Source organism: Megalops cyprinoides, chromosome 1 (genome assembly GCF_013368585.1).
Source record: "Megalops cyprinoides isolate fMegCyp1 chromosome 1, fMegCyp1.pri, whole genome shotgun sequence".
Classification (NCBI taxonomy): Eukaryota; Metazoa; Chordata; class Actinopteri; order Elopiformes; family Megalopidae; genus Megalops; species Megalops cyprinoides.
The window spans coordinates 61,204,394-61,223,082 of NC_050583.1; the positions used below are offsets into that span (position 1 = coordinate 61,204,394).

At 48.4% G+C, this 18,689-nt stretch overlaps 1 protein-coding gene across 3 annotated transcripts in view; it reads left to right on the plus strand.

Annotated features, from left to right (window-relative positions):
* The window catches only part of LOC118774108 (stromal membrane-associated protein 1-like), a 50,033-nt gene that overhangs the window by 1,169 nt on the left and 30,175 nt on the right, over nt 1-18,689 (plus strand). For all 3 annotated transcript variants that reach the window (XM_036523266.1, XM_036523273.1, XM_036523280.1), the window contains exons 2-4: nt 13,693-13,826; nt 14,302-14,387; nt 17,051-17,126. In XM_036523266.1, the coding sequence (XP_036379159.1) occupies nt 13,693-13,826; nt 14,302-14,387; nt 17,051-17,126 (296 nt within the window). The remainder of the gene's footprint in view (nt 1-13,692; nt 13,827-14,301; nt 14,388-17,050; nt 17,127-18,689) is intronic.

Here is an 18,689-nt window from a genome sequence, read left to right on the forward strand (position 1 = left end):
GCTTTGGAGTGTCAGTTAGGGTTAGGGTGAACTTTCACGAGTTAAAATTTATAAGTATGGACCCGTGTCCATGGTAGTTACAGATGATTGGCACACAACATTTTACACCTCTTTTTGAGCGCTGTTGCTTCCCAAATGCCTCTTGGCTTGGGAGTTAACAGGGGATGTGTGATGCAATGGGAGGGTGTGTCATGTGCCATGTGTTTCAAGTGGATGCATGTTTGTACTGTCAGATTGCCAAGAATCCTACCACTCATGTTATAGAGGGCCATTTGGACACATTGCGGTGGAATTTAGAACTGTTTGAAATTGGTAGCACAACATCAGGATTTATGGCTTGTATTGCAGGTGTTGCTCAAGCATTTTTAACTACACATGAGGATGACTGACCGTATTGCTATTTGTCTGTATTACTGTGTACATCTGGCCCTGGGCTGTTACTTCAGCCTACTTATCAGAGGCTGAATGACTGCTCATAAGATGCATTTTTTCGGTCAGTCCTCCCAAAGACATGGGGTCCTTACTATCCAGCAGGAGAAGAACGAAGGTCAGTGAAGATGACTGTGTAGGTTGCGGCTATGGCAAGTTTAGAATGAACAAGCTGGCCAGCGATTTGCTGGAGCGAGGCACTCCAGACAGCAGTCTGCCCCTTGTGAGTTCAGCTGATTTACCACACTGCACTCACCCCAGGCTGATTAGTAGCTTGGTTGACCTTGCTCTTCTCTTAGAGAATGTGGCAGGCACATGCTGCAAAATGCGCTGTGCATAAAGTACATAACGTCTGTCTCTTCATCATCCACCCTTTGGTACACTAGAAAGTAAATATCAGGTTGTCATGAAAGAAAGGTGGAAGAAGAAAGAAGAACCTTGCTTGTGACCCGTGGTGGATGTTTCCCCGTTATTGGGTGTATTGTAACACAGAGAATGGTAGAACAGTCCCACCATGTTCATGTAAGCAGAATAACCAGGACAGTACTTCAGGTCTTTCACATGAGTTTCAAGGAATGGCAGGGTTGGTGTGCAGTGTGTCGCTAAGCCAAGGCCATGCCAGCGTTATTGCACTGAACGTGTCCAGTTGAGTGGGCAGTGGTGCCCGACTCTGAGTGCGGAAAGGAAAGGCTGCCTGACTTGTCTGCCTCAAACTGTGTCCTCATTGCTTTGAGAGATGACTTGTTGTCCAAGCAAAATGTTTTCCGGACACACGCGGTGTCGTGGTAGACTGCACGGCAGGAGATTCCCCTCTCTGGTATTTGTTGGTTGTATTGCTTCTCCTTGAACTGTCAGCATCCACACCTTGTGGTCTTGTTTGTTAAACAGTGCTGCACTGGTCAAGCTTGCTTTCAGCATTGGGTTGAAATAAGGTGATACTTTGGAAGGCGGCATGCGTTCTATTGTGAAGAGACCCGGGAATAAACAAGATATGACCTTATTCATATGCTCTATGTGCTCTCACACAGAGAGGGAGAAAGACAGGTCCACACAAATATGTTTAGAGAAGGCTAATAGAGATTATTGCCAGAATCTGGCATGCTTATGGCTCTGAAGCATCGGTTGTCCCTGTCAGGATGAGATGCAGCATAGAACAACTACAGAGGTTCTGTAAGCAAACAGTCACATGTAACTAAGAGGTTGTCTGCCAGGATGGATAGGATAGATTCAGAATCATTGTTTAAATTCAAAAGTAGTTCTTTAGGGAGAAAAAGTCTGCTATGATTCCAGAATGTCAACCTGTCTATTTAGACCTGCCTTTTGATTGGGATATATAGTTCTGTGTAAATCCAGCAGTGTGGCAGACAAATCTAGTTTTCCTATACCTGTGATCAGAAGTCGCACCACAGGTGGCTCTTAGGCAGGGCTCTGTCACTCTGACAGCGAAGCTGATGGACAGTCCATGGCTGGTCAGGAGGGAAAACACGTTCATGTGGTGCGATTCTTGGGGTGAAAAGAAACAGCGACTGAAGGCAAGGCACTGAACAGAGATGTTGCTCCTTTGTCCTAATGTCCACGCAGGTGTTTTTCAGTATGTCAGGTGATGTGTTGCATGCTGGTGTGTCAGCATTGAGAGATCCGCTGCTGCTGGGCAGTTTTTACACAGGATTTCCCAAGGGCACTTTCCTGAAGCCCGTCCAGTCGAGTGAAAGGGCAGTCTGTGCCCGCTGATCCGCAAATATTACGTTAATCAGCTAATGCACAAAACAGCTTCAAGGAGAGCCCTGTCTCCAGGAATGAGGAGGCGCAGAGCTGGGCTGTGGTAAGCCCTATCTCTGTGGTAAGCCCTATCTCTCCTGTCAGTGGGTAGGGTGGTGCACCTATGTGTAAAGCCATAGGGATGTGTGCACAACACACAAACCTCCATTATCGCCCATGTCGCCTGCAGTGTCTCACCGCTCACATGTTTCACATTCCTTCAGGCTTTAGCGTTGCTGACGTAGATGTGCCCTGGGGCCCGGCTGCAGCGGGCCCGATGGTCTGTAGGCCTGATGTGCACACGCACATACGCATACGAGTGTGCGCACAGCCACACACGTCACACATGTGTTTCTCTCTCACACACAGAAATATGCTCACGCAGCACAATATGTACATAGTCTCGCATAACCCTCCTCCTGTCTCTCTCTCTCTCACACACACACACACACACACACACACACACACACACACACACACACACACACACACACACAGACTCACGCAGCATGCCATGCACACACACACACACACATCTCACACATACCTTTCCCTCTTTATATCTCTCTCTGTCTCTTTCGGTCTGACGTACGCGTACCAACACACCTCTGTTTGTGGCCACATTCCACCACATATACGCTGTGCAGAATTTTGCCCTACAGGGATAGGATAGCAGGTTAGTTTGTGCAAGACACTTCAGCATTTTGTACAATTATGCAAGACAGGTTAGACTGTGGCAGAGGGGGAGGGCTGAAGTAGCTTTGTGGGGAAGCCACTCTGAAATGGGTACCTACACAGGTCTGCTTCCTATTATGACAAAGGTGCAGTCGAGGGGCAGAAAGGATAGAAAGCCAGACTGCATTGTCACTGTGAACCAACTAGGGAAGGGGCACCTCAGTGTCATGTGACGGGCATGTGATTCACAGGAGTTCCTCTCACTTTCTGCCCCACTGCTCTCTGCTCTGTCACTGATAACACCTCCCCGCTATGTGAGTACTTGCTTGTCTGGTCGTGCTGTGCTCCTGCTTCAGAAGTGTGGGTTTGTTGTGTTGGGGGAGCGTGGTACATTTCAGTAGAACTGTAGACTGCAGAACAGAAAACCCTACTCTGGGAATTACACTAGGCTGGGCATTTTGAGTAATTTTAGTATCTGAAGACTCAAAAGGGAATGAAAATGTATTATCAAGTATTCCTTGAAAATAAAAAAACATTCTGAAGTGTAATTCTCTGTGGTTGTGTTCCTTTTTTGTCTTGTTGCTGTTACAGTTAATAATAATTAGCCTCTTTATATGTTAGCAGCTAGGGCGAAGCGATGTGTTTAAGTGTTCATATTTCGGCATGATGCAGCAGTTGATTTCCTGACGCAGACGTCCACAGCTAGTGTCAGCCATTTTTAGTACTTCTTATATTTCCAAAATGGAAGTACAGTCCCCGAAGGTAGCCAGCCATGTATCTAGATGGCTTTGCCTGTTTACATGGCAGAAGGATGCCCTGACTGGAAATCACAGATCACCTTAAATCAATTCTTCCATGCTGGTGTGTGTACTACATAGCTGCATTTTTGTTTCTCTGAACAACCCCTTTCTAAATTAGGCAACAGTTGAATAGTTGAATGTGGGTACTGCAGTTTGTGTAGGTACTTCCTGCCCATAACATCCAAGGTCAGACTCAGAATTTTCCACTAAACGGTTGGGGTGCAGATTGGCTATGGACAGGCTCATCTTAGATCTCTTGTCAAGGGCAGAAAGTAACAGGAGCTTCTGATTTCAGTCCAGCAGTAGTCAGATGATGGGACATAAACACAATATGGGAAAAAGCCCTCTTTTCTAGGGAAAATAAAGAGATTATGTCTCTAACAATCGTCCTAGGAAACGAGTCCAATGTGCATGTGACCCAATTAGCGAATACGCCAATATCCCGTATTCCAGTAGCGTTTGCATAATGGTGCTCATGTGGAGAGCCAGGTGTTCAGATTATCCTAACCCACCCCAAACAACTGAACACCAGCCAGACCAAATCTCTCAGACTGGCTGGCTGTCTCCTGCAGTGGCTGATCTCACATTGTCCTGCCCGTCCGGATCTGAAAGTGGGGAGGGGCACGCGAAATGCGCGAAAGCGACCCCGGGGGGATCGGAACCATGATGCAGGCGCATTTAATCCTGGTTCCCGTCTTCAAGGATGTGTAGGCATGGCGGAGCTGAGTCAGACATGCGCCGAGGGCGTGCGGAAAGGGCTTTTTATCTCCCCCCCCCTTTTTTTTCTTACGTCAAAGCACCACTTGCTTTCATTTTCTCCGAGGACGGGATCGTGATTCCTAACTCACAGTCAGAGCAAAAGCTGGCCTCCATAGAGGAAGCGGCAGCATTTTTATTAGTTTATGTGCCACAGATCCTTGTTCTGTTTAAATCCTGTGGAATCCCATTGTGGAAGTGAAGCTGGCACAGCCAGTTGTGACCTCGCCTGTGGATTTGATGGTCTTTTGAGTGTGGGAGACAGGCCTAGGGTCAGTCATTTTGCTCTGACTTCTCCTTGGACAGGCTCAGCGCAGGGCAGACGCGCGCACCTGAGAGGTGTAATTCCACCCCGGCCGTTCCATCATGATTTTCCACTGCGCTACGGGCAGCGGAAAGAAATCGATCGCCGCTGTTGTCGCCCCGTGCTGTCTGGCATTGAGGGTTCTGTTGAAACGTGTTCTGTACAGCGCTATGGGGATCCAGTTCTTCCGCTACAACAGGGCTTCCTTTTTTCGAACAAAACATCGAACCATCAGCCATTACAAAAGTGAACACATTTAGCAAGTTTGCATTTTGTTTTGTTTTTTTGTCCTATAAAGTGGACAAACAATCACAGAAGGCTTTTGGATTTGTATTGGTAATTGGCTTGCTGAGTGTCAGTGATATTTCAGTGTATTGTGTGAATACTAGTGCCTTTGTGGTGTTTGAATCGTCCCTAAATGTTTTGCTGATTGTTTATGCTCTATTTCAGCTTTACAACAAAAACCTATGACATGGCAAACATAAAAGAATAGGTTACGCCACTTAAAGAGGTTCGCTTTATCTCTGATTTTCATAAATTCATGAAAGCAGGTGGCTTTTGTGTGTGCGGTCCTTCATACATGGGTCCCTCTCCTGTACTGTGCTTAATCTCTGTGCCGCTTTCATCCTCGGTGACTTTGTAAGAAGAGCCTTGTGGTAACGTTACATCGTTCCCTCTCGAGAGGCCGGGAGCTCTTCTGACGGCCGAGGCGAGGTGACTCATCGTTTGTTCCTGATTTCCTCCCATTCACGGCCCTGCTGTGCGCCGGCGTACAGCGGTGCGGCGTTATTCTCTCGGTGGCTCAGGATGGCCTCCTGTCCAATGAGTGCGTCACTGCCGGGGCCCACCTCTCAGAATCCTGTCAGAGGCCCTTTTGACAAACATTCTCGGTGCCGTCACCTTTCAAGCGCCGTTCTTTTGGCGCTGAGCTCGGTGGGTGAATAAGGCTCTCTGTCAGAGTCACTGCAGTGAAGGTCAGTGTCGTTCAAGGTGAACTCTTCATGTCGTTTTTTTTTCTTTCCAACGCTGCTGTTCGAGCCTTATTGCTTTTTTCCCTCTTAAAAAAATCTCGCATTGAATTAAACAAAAACCTGGCATCGCCAAAGATTTGGCACTGGTAAGGTGAAGTAGTTGAGAGTTTGAGACTGTTTTTGTGCCAGAGTATGAGGATTTAGGCCTGGCTGTGCTTGTGTTTTATTGAAATACTCTCTCTTTTTTACTGAACATTCTGTTAAATATAAAGTTGAGGATTTGATCTCCTTTGATGTTTCACTAAAGCACGACCCAGAAGTGAAATTGCAGTTAAACCGCATTTATCTGGGAACATGGTGCACTCCTCCATAGAGCTGCTCAGGGCCTTTTGGCTGTTTTCTGGAGTGTCACGGTCAGGCGTCTGTGTGTTACCAGTGGAGAGGCACACAGAGCAGGGAGAATGCAGTCTCGTCAGAATGCGCAACGTGAACCCGTGCGTATGCACTCAGGAAAATGCCTCATCCTGTTTCCGTCAGTGAGAACGGTTTCCGCTGGAGACTGATAAGGGGTGAGGGAGCTGCAGTGTTGTGAACATTACTGCCATAGTCTGCTGAGCAATGTTTTTGGGGACAGAGAGGACAGCGACCTGAATGTAAAAGTACTGCTGCCCTGTGACCTCAAATTTTGCAACCCATTCAGGTTGTGAGAGGCACACCACAATCTACAGTATATTATACAGTACATGTTAAGTGTTGGTGTTTGCTGTCTTCTGAGTTTTTGACTTTTTGTCCTCCTTTTCTGTCTTGTCTGTGCTTTTGTTGTCCGTACTTTCTCCTGTCAAACTTTGTTTAGGTTCATAGCACATCTTTACCCACAGGAGTTCCTCTCACTCTCAGCATCTTTACCCACAACCACAACCTTGGTGTACTTTTTGCTATAACCACTAGGTGGAGGCAGAGAGCCAAAGCTTAGTTTAAGAGGAACACGGTTTTCTGTGATTTGTCATTTTTCAGAAACAATCCAGGGAAAGAATCCCGCATGTCAGCGTCATGCAAGAAATCCAGCACAAATCGCTAAGGCATCGTTGCCTGACTTCTTCACAAGACATTCCTGGAAGACAGATTGGAAGACTCCCTGTTCCGCTGTAGCAGAGATGAGGCTTTTTCTGACCTTTTTACCATCCTGGTTTCTCAGCCCTATAGCCACAACACCCAGACTGTGTTCAGGAGGAGAGCTGCACATGTGCGAGCCGCTCATCACACATGACCTCTCGGCACATTACTGGCGCGCCCCACATGGCAGGCACATGGGAAAGCTGTGCCCATGGGGAGGGTCATGTGCTCTCACAGTAACAGTAGAGCGAAGGGGACTCATCATTTGTTCTTCCTTAAGAAATGTCTAACACCGCGTCGTTAAGATATGAAATTAGGATGGGAACAAATGCATCAATCATTTGATGCGTCAATGAATAAAATATTAGTATTGATTTTTTTTAATGGACTCAGTTTGTACTGTATTGAGGCCTGTATGCTAAGAGCTCTGTCCCAGAATAGTTACTGGGGCCCTTGTGCTAAGAACACTGTACTGAATTGTCTGTACTGAGAGTGTTGCACTAACGTCTTTGTGCTGACAGTACTATCCTGAAGCCTGCGTTCTAAGATGATAGTACTGAGTTCAGTGTGCTAAGAGGGCTTTGTTGAGGCCTCAACAAAGAAGAGTGCTGAGTGAAGAGTGCTGTACTGAGTGCAGTGCTAAGTAAGCGGACAGTGATGGTTGTGGTTATGTGCTGGCGTGCTGGCGTGGCAGATGGGTGGCACCCCTTCAGAAGTAGATAGTGAATGTTTCGCCCCTTCACGGTCAGCCGCAGGCTCCTGTACTTTCTTCAGTCTGAGCTAGATGCCTGCAGCTTGGCTTAGCCACTGTCCGAACGCGAAAGAGTTCGCGCATTCCCAGGTCTACTTCTGCTGCGCGGACGATGGCATGTTTTGCAAATACGTTGTCCTAAACCCTGCAGTTTGCTCAGCAATATCACAGAGCTAACATTACCCTGTATTCCTCATGGGCAAGCTCATCAGTCCCTGCTGCTCCACCCTCATGGCTCTAGGGGGCGCTGTGTGCATGCGTCTCAACAGCAGTAGACACAGTGACAAATGAGAATCGGCGAACGTCTCCCAGCCTCCTCTCTGCAGCCCGGCAGCAGCACTCCCCTGGCCCTCACTCACCGTGGCAGCCCATCCGCCGTAATCTCCTCCTCTTTGAGTACAGCGGGCTGTTCTGAGGTCAGTGTGCGCGCGCTGCAGCCGCCCCTTTCCGCAGAGCGGTGTTAGATGAGACCTCGCTGGCACAGGCAGGGGGCAGAACCATAGCGTTACAATACATTAGACCCCCACCAATAGCAATTAACAACACTAATGCACACAGCTAGCTCTCAGATTGCACATTAGCACAGCTCAAAGACAGACGCTGAAGGATCACTTTATTCCTCTCAATGCACTGTTTGGCACAATTACGTGAGTCAGTGTTGCTGTTGTAGATCGTTGTTGAGCCATATGTGCAAGTTAGTGAGTAGGCGGTCACTATGTATATATATATATATATATATATATATATATATATATATGCTTAAACTGTTTTTTTTATATGCTATACTTTAGAACTGTCTTATGCTTATTTGCCGTTACCAGCTCTTTTTTGTGGATGGTTTTTTTTTTCGTTCTGTGATATTTATATTCAGTATATCATATTCAGTTACATCTTGCTGTGATAGCCTCGTAAGTCACTCTGGATAAAAGCATTTGCCAAATAAATAAATAAGTAGATAAATAAATGAATAAAACATGCGACCCTTCTGTTCAGGTAGCTGAATATGTGAAGGACAAGAAGGATTGTGGATCCTTTGTTTGAAGTTTGCTTTAAAATAACGCACCGTCCTCCCTTTTTATTCCCGGACTGATCGTACAAAGTGTAAACCGCGCCGCCGGAGACACGGCAGGCGCTTTAGGTTTACGTACAGAAGAAATACATCGAGTCTTTCCTGAGGGCTTGGTGACGGTTCATTTTGGTGACTTTCATTGAATGTCGGACGGGCCCTCTGAGGGGTGATGAACCGTGCGGGGCAGGAAGCCCCGCTGCTTCATTTCCTGCTGCCCTGCTTCCTGCCGCTTTGCTTCCTGCTTACCGAAGCATCCTCCACCTCTGTGGGGGGGGGGAGGGGGGGGGTATTACCTCGCTGACCCACGCTGCACACTGCAACACAGGTGTGCACCCAATGCAGCCAGACACGTACACGCACACAAATATTCACATGTTAATAATTCAAATACGAGATGATAATTCTAATCTTCGACGCAACCGTACATGCGCCAGATGCACCCCCACAAGCACACAGATGCACACAACATGGAGAGCAGAGACTTTTGTTTTTTTTTTTTTATGTGGGTTACAACTTTCTAAAAAAATAAAAATCAGAACTTTTGTTTCCATATTGTATTTGTTTTTGTGTGATTTAATATTATGTATTCCATCATTGCTACAAGCTTCTGTAAGTGAAGTTAATGAGTGAAACACTAGACGCTGTGCACACACACACACACACACACACACACACACACACACACACACACACACAGATGCATACAATATGAAGGTCTGAAACCTTTAGGACAGGGTGACTGAGAATGGGGAGGATGTCCTGGATGATAACGTACGTCCATCATTAGGGTGATTAATCAGCATAGCCATATTTGGAGCTCGCTGAGAGCGGAAAGCATTTGGATCTGCAAGTGTTTTGTTTTTATGTGAAATATGTTTTAATAGTGTGGATAACCTGTAAGGTTTGGCATAGCTGCCCATGGAGGGTATGCACAAGTGTGTGATAGGACAAAGACAAGTTGTTTTTTAGAAAATAAAAATCTTTTTTTTCTCTCTCTAAACTTTCCATAATATATTTGCTTTTCATAATGTAATATTATGTATTCCATCATTGCCACAGGCGTCTGGAAGTTAAATTAATGTGTGAAACACCAGACACTATGATGCAAAGGAATGAACACACACACACACACACACACACACACACACACACACACTCCCCCCTCGTAGCCCCCCAGCCCTCTGCTCAGTAAGAGCACCAGCAATGTCCTCTCATTACAGCCGATGTCAGGGCCCATTACCTCTACATGGCCGTCCTCCCATCTGCCCGCAGTACCCAATTCATCCTTAACAAACTCATTCATTTCAGTTTGTTAAACTCCTTATTGTGTGTACTCGCAGGTGTACTGCTGGTACGCCTCCTTTTCCACATGCTGCTTCCTGCAGTGATACGGTACGTTTTATTAAAACCCCTCACTGCGGCCCCTTAATCATCTGCTCTTTACTCCCCTCTGTTTGCACGGAAGATAATTATAATCATCTCATATTTGAATTATTAATTTGTAAATTTGTGTGTGTGTGTGTGTGTGTGTGCGCGCATTTGGATATGGCTGTGGATATCTGCTGCTCTCCTCTGAAGAGGGGGGGGGGGGGTGGGGGAGAACAGACACTGTTGATTCTAGAGGTATGCTTACCTAATATCAACTATGCGGGAGCCAGAGGTGACACTTGTTCAGTGTTGTTCAACAGCAGAGTGTTGCTTCCGATCACATTTCAGCACGGCGGCAGCTCAGTTGATTGCGGGGACTTCAGACAGCCCAGGCCGTGGGTTCGTCTCCCAGGTGGACAACCGCTGTTGAGCAAGACACCGAGCCTCCATTCAGCCCTGGGTGAGAGAGTCAGATGAGATGAATGGGGCATGTAGGTGTCAGCGACCCCTGCTGGACAGGCCAGTCCAGAGCAACCTTCAGCACTCTTAATCTTTCGTTTCTGGCTGAGGCACTGAGGTTGACTCAAAAGTCATTGGGGCAAAACAGTGCAGCAGGCTTAACGGGAACAAGGTGTATTTTACATTTACATTTATTTATTTATTCATTTGGCAGACGCTTTTATCCAAAGTGACATACATAGGTTACAGTTGTTTTACAATGTTATCCATTTATACAGCTGGATATTTACTGAGGCAACTGTGGGTTAAGTACCTTGCCCAAGGGTACAGCAGCAGCGTCCCAGCGGGGATCGAACCAGCAAACCTTTCGGTTACGAGTCCTTCTCCTTAACCACTATGCTACACTGCCGCCCCGTTTTGAATTGAACCATGAGCCCTTTTTTTTACCCAGCGCCCATATACAGACGCAGGTGTCCCTTATTGCTTGGAATAAGGTCACATTCACATACACTGGTAACAAGTGATGGCAGCTATTGTTAGTATCGCGTAATAAGCCAGTGAGCATTAACTTGTGTGTGACTCGGACATGTAGTTCACTGCTGGTAGTTGTGAAGTAGAGAAGTGAACAGATGATGATGGAACTGGTTTTCTGGCCAGCTATCTTTCAACCAAAGGTTGGCGTTTCAGCCCAGAGGCTACAATGGGGGGAAAAAAAACTTTGAAAAAAAAAACAATTTGTCTATAAAATTTATCTGTAAAGGCAACATTAATGGTGGAATGGAGTGACAAAGTGGAGAGTCTTTTACCCGTTAGCAACATATCTACAGAAGAAGACCCCGCCCTCGATTATCTGCAGTCTACAGTGAATGTGTTCATCGAAACCAGCCTGTAAGGAGAGCTGCTGCGTCAGCGCAGCTGTGGAGTGAAGCCTGTTTCTCCATCACACGGAGAGTGTCCTCGCTCCTGTAACACACACACACACGTGTGCGAGAGAGCGCGCGATGACAGCGAGGATTATTCGCTACTACTGATGAGGCGTGTGTGAGCGAAGCCTGGGGGTGTTGAGTCGCCGGGCTTTCAATACGTGCTCCACACATTACATTACGTAGCATCATTTTGTGTGCCTTCGTGAAACCGTTTATGTTACTGCAATGGAAACGACAGCAAGCGATGGCAGGGTTTTGGCCAGTCACGGTAGTCTTGGGTAGACGTTATCAGTTCTTATATTAATCAGTCGCCCCTGCGTGGGAGTTTGTTAGCATCGGGTTCCTGCTGTATTCGAGGTTCGCACTGCAGCGTAAACCCCAGAGCAAAGGGGAGCGAAGCAGGCGGCGTGCTGACTTTGACAGCCATCCTTGAAGTTACCGTTCTGCACTCCGCAGACAGTGCCTCTTTCATCAGAGGAGCCTTTCTCACTGAAGGCGCGTCTGTGTGCGCAGGGCCCTCTTGTGTATAACCTTCACAAAGATGTGTGATTAATGCCGGGACGGGCCGCCTCTGTCACCTGTCTGTTATAACTGATCTGGCGAATCGATACTGACAGCGGAGCAGATGCTGGGATCTCGCTGGTGATGGATAGGCGCCCTCGAAGCTCGCTGGCACTGGAGCGGCGCAGGAAGCAAGGTGACACCGGCAGCTGGCGGCGGACCGGGCCCCGGGAGGCCCCGCGGAGCCCTGGGACCGGTCTCCCCCCTTAGCGGAGGGGTGACGGCGGTTTTCGGTGCTCTGCGGGTATCAAACGAGCCTGCCCAAATGGGGTTGCCACCAAGGAATAAACACATGGATGGTCATTAAACAAAAAAGCTATTATCGTTTATTCTAAGATTCGGGATCGATGATGAAGTGGGTACTGACTTAAACTGACGACATGTTTGGAATCGACAGGAATGGAGTAAACTCTTTGTCCTCAGGGCTAAGCTTGAAGGGTAGTTAATACTGTTTTTTGTTTGTTTTGTTTTGTTTTTTGCATAGCCATTAATCGAGCTGGCAGTTTGCCCACTCACATTTCAGTAAGCACCTTGCTCAAGGGTATAACAGTAGCGCCCCTCCCAGTATCTGAAAGCTGCAATATTGTGGCAGCCATTCTAGTTCCATAACTAACTACTCCAAAGCTAAGAGGGGAAAGTGAGTCTCAACATTACTGCAGGGACTTTGTGAACTGCAGACAGACTCTCGGGGGTTATCGATTCAACATGTCGGAGCTGAGCGACATTCCCCTAGGAATTTCTTAACGAGATCGGTGCAGCTTGCTATATGCGCCGGCCTATGTTGATGAAGAGCTGCTTTGTCTGTATAAGCTATCTATTCTAGTGAACGTGGTCATGTGTGAGGATCATTTGCTGCCCGGCGTGGACCCCCCGACAGTGAGCACTGCACCGGGGCCTCAGCACGGACGCCACGGCTCGCCGAAAGCGCCGAGGAGGCCCCGTCTGCGCTGCCGCCCCGGTTCCGCCGGCAGAAGGCGCACTCACGATCCAATCTGTCCCAATATGGCTGACAACTGTAGATAAAGCGACAGGGTACAGGAGCTGCAGAAATCCATTTCCCCTCGACGCGCTGATCTATTGCCCGTCAGCCGGCAAACAGCGAGCTGTCATTTTCCCTCCTGCTCCCCCCCCACCATCCCCCGCCTGTGCAAACAGTATTGACGGAGTGTTTAGTCCCCGACGCTGTAAGCCTGGCTGGCCCGCAAACCTTTCAGAAAAGTTCCCCACTTCAGCTCGCCTCCGGGTAATTACTTCTGTTGGTGCACCGCAACTTTGTTTTTTTGTTGTGGGAGTTTTGTCACTCTTGAACTCAGCCGGGTCATCGATCGAGTCCGGATTTAAGGCGTCTGCAGAACAGCGGGTGTCGGAACAGTGCAGTCTGTCAGGAGCTTCACGCGGGGCGAAGTGCACCCAGCACCACTGAGGTGCCAACGGGTGTCGGGGGCTGGAGCAGACTGCACAGGGAAACTGATTACTCTACAGCTGTAGGGTATGGAGTAGCCAGTATGGCTGTATTGACTACAGAAAATGGTGCAGATGTAGGGGTTGGAAGGGACTGGACAGGTGTAAGACTGTGTGAGTGTAGGGGTTGGAAAGGATTGTTTGGGTCTGGAGCAGACTACTCAGGGTGTAGGGTCTGGAGGAGACTGTGCAGATGTATGGTCTGGAGGAGACTGTGCAGTCATACTGTCCGGAGGGGACTGCTGATGTGGATGCGTACAGCAGGGCCTGATTCTGGCTTCTTCCTCACAGGTCCACGATGGGCGTCCTGGAACCTGGGAGTGTTCATATGCATCCGGTGTGCCGGGATCCACCGCAACCTGGGGGTGCACATATCGCGTGTCAAATCCGTCAACCTGGACCAGTGGACCCCAGAACAGATCCAGGTACAGTAGCCCCGCAATTCAGTGTCCGCATGTGTGTGCGTTTGCATTTCTGCCTATGGAGCTGCACTGCGAGTCTCATTTAGCGTCAGTAATAGAACGAGAAGGAGCTGTCAGGAGTGTTGTAAGAAAGGGAGCGTTTCAAGTTCCATTTTATCTTCCTGCACAGTCCCATTCTCCTGTGTCGACCTGACAGCGTTGACTCAGGTGATCTTCTTTCAAAGACCGTTTGCAGTCAAAAATAGAAGTGTGCATTTTCCAGGCTACTTACTTTGAGCTAAAGATAAGCCCAACCTTTTAAAATTAATGAATTATTTCTTTATTTTTTTAACATTTAATGTGAAGAAATTGTGACGCATGGACCAAAAGTGTTTCCCTCGGTCCTGTTCTCTCCGGTTCTGTCCTGGAAGTGTCTTTTTATTTATTTTGCTTTGTGACTGCTGTCTCATTGCTTTCTGCCTGCCGTCTCGTCCCGCAGAGTGTGCAGGAGATGGGCAACACCAGAGCGCGGCAGCTCTACGAGGCCAACCTTCCAGACAACTTCAGACGACCTCAGACAGACCAGTATCCTGCCCCGCTCCACACCGCCCCGCGTACCTGACAGTGCTGTGGCGAAACATTCCCTTTTTCGGCTGCCACCCAGTTTGGTTATTTATGGCTATTATTAAGGGGAGATCCCATTGAGCTTCACTGCTTCTGTAGTTATAGGCTTGAAGAGTGCAAACAAAAGTTTTTACTGGGTTTTTACTAAGTTTTTATTGTTGAATTCGTGATTCCCGCCCGGAGCCGTGTTGCAGGCAGACCTTTGACATGCTGCCGCAGTAGAGCTGCAGAGACAGTCAGGGCGGTTGTGCTCTGATCCCCCTCTGAGCTCTCAGGCTCCTGCAGTATTCAGCATCTCCACACCACCTCTGACACTCGGAAAGGAGCCGGGCTCACACACAGGTGGTTGTCTCTCGTCCTCAAGATTCTGATTGCAAGGCTAGTTACCGGGGAGACCTCTGTGTCAGCTTGTGTAGTTGCAATGGAAAGTAGTTTGTTATATGGTAGTCAGAAAGGAAATTAGTGTTGTGGCTCCAAAAATAAAAGGACAGTGTTATGTTGAATGAGTGTGTTGTTCCAGTAGTTATTCCAAAAGAGAAACTAGTGCTGTCTAAATCAGTGTATAGCTGCAGTAGTAGCGGGAGAAAGCAGCACTGACTGAATATGTGTGTGGTTACAGCTGTAACAGGAAAAAGTAGCCTTGAATTAGTATGCAGTTAGATTAGTATCAGGAGAAAGTAGCCTTGATCGAATGAGTGTGCGCTTACAGTTGTATCAGGAGAGAGTAGTGATGAGTTTAGTTACAAGGTGATTGGCAGGGTTGGCAGCAGTCCTGACTTGAGGGAGATCAGTGCGTGAGGAAGCCCTTCAGCCTTTCTCATGCGCTGTGTGCGGTCATGAGGGGCTGAGAGAGAGAGAGAGAGCGCCGCAAGCTCACTCCTCTCACCTCGGCTTCCCGCGGGGACCCGGGATCTTCCGTTTCCCGCTCTTCTCGGAAGCGTTGTGCCACCTGGCTTTCAGTGTTGTTTTAATTGGGGCTTTGTGGCAGTCCTGCTGATGTCACCCCGTCTTTGCCTCCGAAAAGCTGTAATTGTGTTTTTTTTTTTTCTTTTTTTTTTCCAGAAAGACGCTTTTAACTTCGCTTCACTGTTTAGCGCGGTTACATAAACAGGGTTCATTTGTATTCCGAGCGCCGTGGCAAAATATTCATAAGCATCACAACAGAGTCTCCCGGACGCTGGCAGTTTGAGCTCACCTCAGCAGACTCGTAATGAAATTTCATTGTTTCGGCCCCGCGTAGTTTGGCACGGAATTTCCCTAATGAAGGTTCTTTTGTCAGTACCCAGCATGCTTCGCGGCGCTGCCTGATCCTCCCCGGGATTGAATTTTGATTATCTGGCCAGAGTGAGGATCACCACGTTGATGTGAGGATCACAAGGAGAGAAAAACAACAATGTGCCGTAGAATCGAAGCTGGTAAAGCCGGCGCCACGGTCCGCTCCCGGCCTTTAGCCATTAACTAGCTCAATTTCCTGCCAATCCCGTCCTGCATGAATTCCATTTCATTTCAGCCACGTTTCTGTCTTCAGGTCCCCCGGAAAGAGAGAGATGTGAAGCCATCCCCTCTAGTCTGATTCTTCTGCTCCCATGTAAATCACTGCCCCAGCGCCCCGTTTTTGAAGCCTCTTGATGCAAATCGGCAGCATACGTAAAGATGTTTGCCAGAGCCATTCTTTCACGCCTCAGAATAACATCAGTGAAATTAATTCCGGCCTGGTAAAGCAAACGCTCCCTAAACGTTGTTGCATAGGGTCTGAATGGTGCTGGATGCTTGGCTGCTAATCTGTTTTTTTCGGCACATGCGGTTATAATTTTACAGTTTATTCCGCTCTGTGACAAAGCCCCCCCCCAACCCCCCTAGTCCTCACAGATGTCTGCCAATTTATTGAATATTGTTGCTGGAGGAGACGTGTCTCTGCATGGTCTCCCACAGCCCTTCCAAGTTATACATTTTTTATTAGTTGAACAAGGGAGCTGTGATTAAAGTTTCATGGAGGTGCAAATCCAATAATGCTGCTGGAGCGTGCAGCGTGTGTGTGTGTGTGTGTGTGTGTGTGTGTGTGTGTGTGTGTGTGTGTGTGTGTGTGTGTGTGTGTGTGTGTGTGTGTGCGTGCGCGCGCGATGCAGGTGGTCGGCAATTGGAGCATGTCCCGCAAACCGCGGCCACCTATCTACCTTCTCCTCACGTCAGGGATACAGGCACGGCACAGCACTAATCACGCGGCGCTGGCCTTCACGACTGCTGACCCCAGATCAGTTGACAGTTTATCTGACAGCTGAGGGAGAACACAGTTTCCAATTAAGCTGGGTAGGGAAGAGGGCCGGATTTAAGCTGTCATTGGCAGGCCCAGGTAGCACTGGATGTCATTAAGCTTTCAACTGCAGGGTTTTTATAAAAAGAAGAAGAAAAAAAAAAAGGTGTCTTCCGTGCAGCCAGTTTCTGACTCACACCCCAACTGCAGAGCAACTTTCTTGATGGAGCTCGAAGCGCGAACCCGGGCTTTTCCTCTCAGCTACGCTGAAAACCCAGCCCCCAACCCAAGCCACATGGCCGCGTTGCTCGCTAGTGTAGCAGACCTCCCTGCTATCCCCTCCAGTGTCCTCTCTCCTTAACACGGTCACCAGGGCGGTCGAGTTCTTCATCAGGGACAAGTACGAGCGGAAGAAGTACTACGACAAGAATGCCGCCAACGGCACCAGCGTAAGTACCGCACCTGACCTTTAAATGCGCGGCTGAGGCGTCTGAGTGGGGAAGGGGGAGCTGGATGTGGCCATGTGTGATATTGTTTATGCAAATGTGCTTCCTGTTCTGCGGGTGGCGGCGCGAGAACCGCTCCGAACGCTGCCGGCGCCCGTCTTTGATGGGGAGATGGCTTCACGCGGGGTCGCTCAGGTGGGTTATGAGGCTCCCCATGTGGTCACGGATCAGGGCCTCACAGGGGCTCAAAAGCAAAGGACCCTGGAGAACTCATTTCACACCCGGGGAGACAGCTCTGGTGGTTTTGGGGGAGGGGGTGGGCGGGGGGGATCAGAGCTGGGTGGGTCTCAACCGTTTAAGAAAAGCTGTCAGCCCACCCGAATCTCTGCAGGAAAGTCAAACGGCTGTCATCTGCGTCTTGATTTGCGTGGCACTCGTGCCCTGTGTCAGACCTGCTCTCTGTACAGCCGGGATCAGCAGCTCCTGTTCCTGTATGACCGGAGCCCTGCAGGTTTCAGTTCATCTTTCTGCTGGCAAATGACTTACAGCATGAAGATGAAATGAATCATCCACACACTGATTTTAGTTGAGCCTCCAAGAGGTAAGGCACAGTCCTCCAGCCTTCCAGGACTGACGGAGTGTGGAGTGCGCCCATGTCACCTGTCCTCCACCAGGCACCTTTGTTTGAGGGGAATTGACTCAGATATGTTAGCTGGAGTCTGTCTCTGCTCGAGTGTCCGTTAGTTCAGTGACACCACCAAACATTCTGCTACAGTCACAGCTGCTGGAGACAGTGCCGTAGCAGTGCATCTCATTGTATCTCTTACAGGGAACAACTTCAGGTATCAACCAGCGGGGGCTCTCAGATTTTAGAAGACACCGCCAAGCAGGGCATCAGCCCACTGCTCCTTCAGACCTGTGTTTGTCTGCGTTCTGCTACTCTCCCTTGGTGTACCTCTCTCAGCCCAATTACAAAGGAGCGTCTGAAGTCCAGTCAGCACCGTGTCTCAGTTATAGATCTGGCACCAAGCTTGAAATGTGGGCCTGCGAGAGCGGGCATTCCACTTCCAGCCAGAGTGATAAAAAAAGGCACTTGAAAAAAGATTTCATGTTTGCTTCTGCAGGGAGCCGAGGAATGGAACCGAGAGTGGCCTCTGACTTCTGCAGGCCTCGAATGTGAATAGTGTTTGGAAACTTCCTCGCTTCAAGTTTTATGCTACTTCAGACTAGTCATAAGTGTCCTGAAAATTTGCTTCATTGTAAGGTGGAGTGTTTTGTCCTGTCTTTTTTTAATACTCCAGAATACATTAGTTTGAGCACCTTGTGCAGCAAGCGCGGACCCTAGAAGCCCAGTGCCCTGGGATATTTGCTGTCAGGCTTGCCTTATTTGTTTATATATCATGGCTGTACATGAAGGAAAATCACTTAAAGGACAGCACCAGAAAAACTGAAATTCTTTATTTCGGAGCTCAAGCATGAAGTTCTCATTTATTTGGAAAGCTGACAAAAAGATCAAAGTAAACTCTGGCGGCCACTTAAATGATGATGAAAGAAAAACCTTCTCTG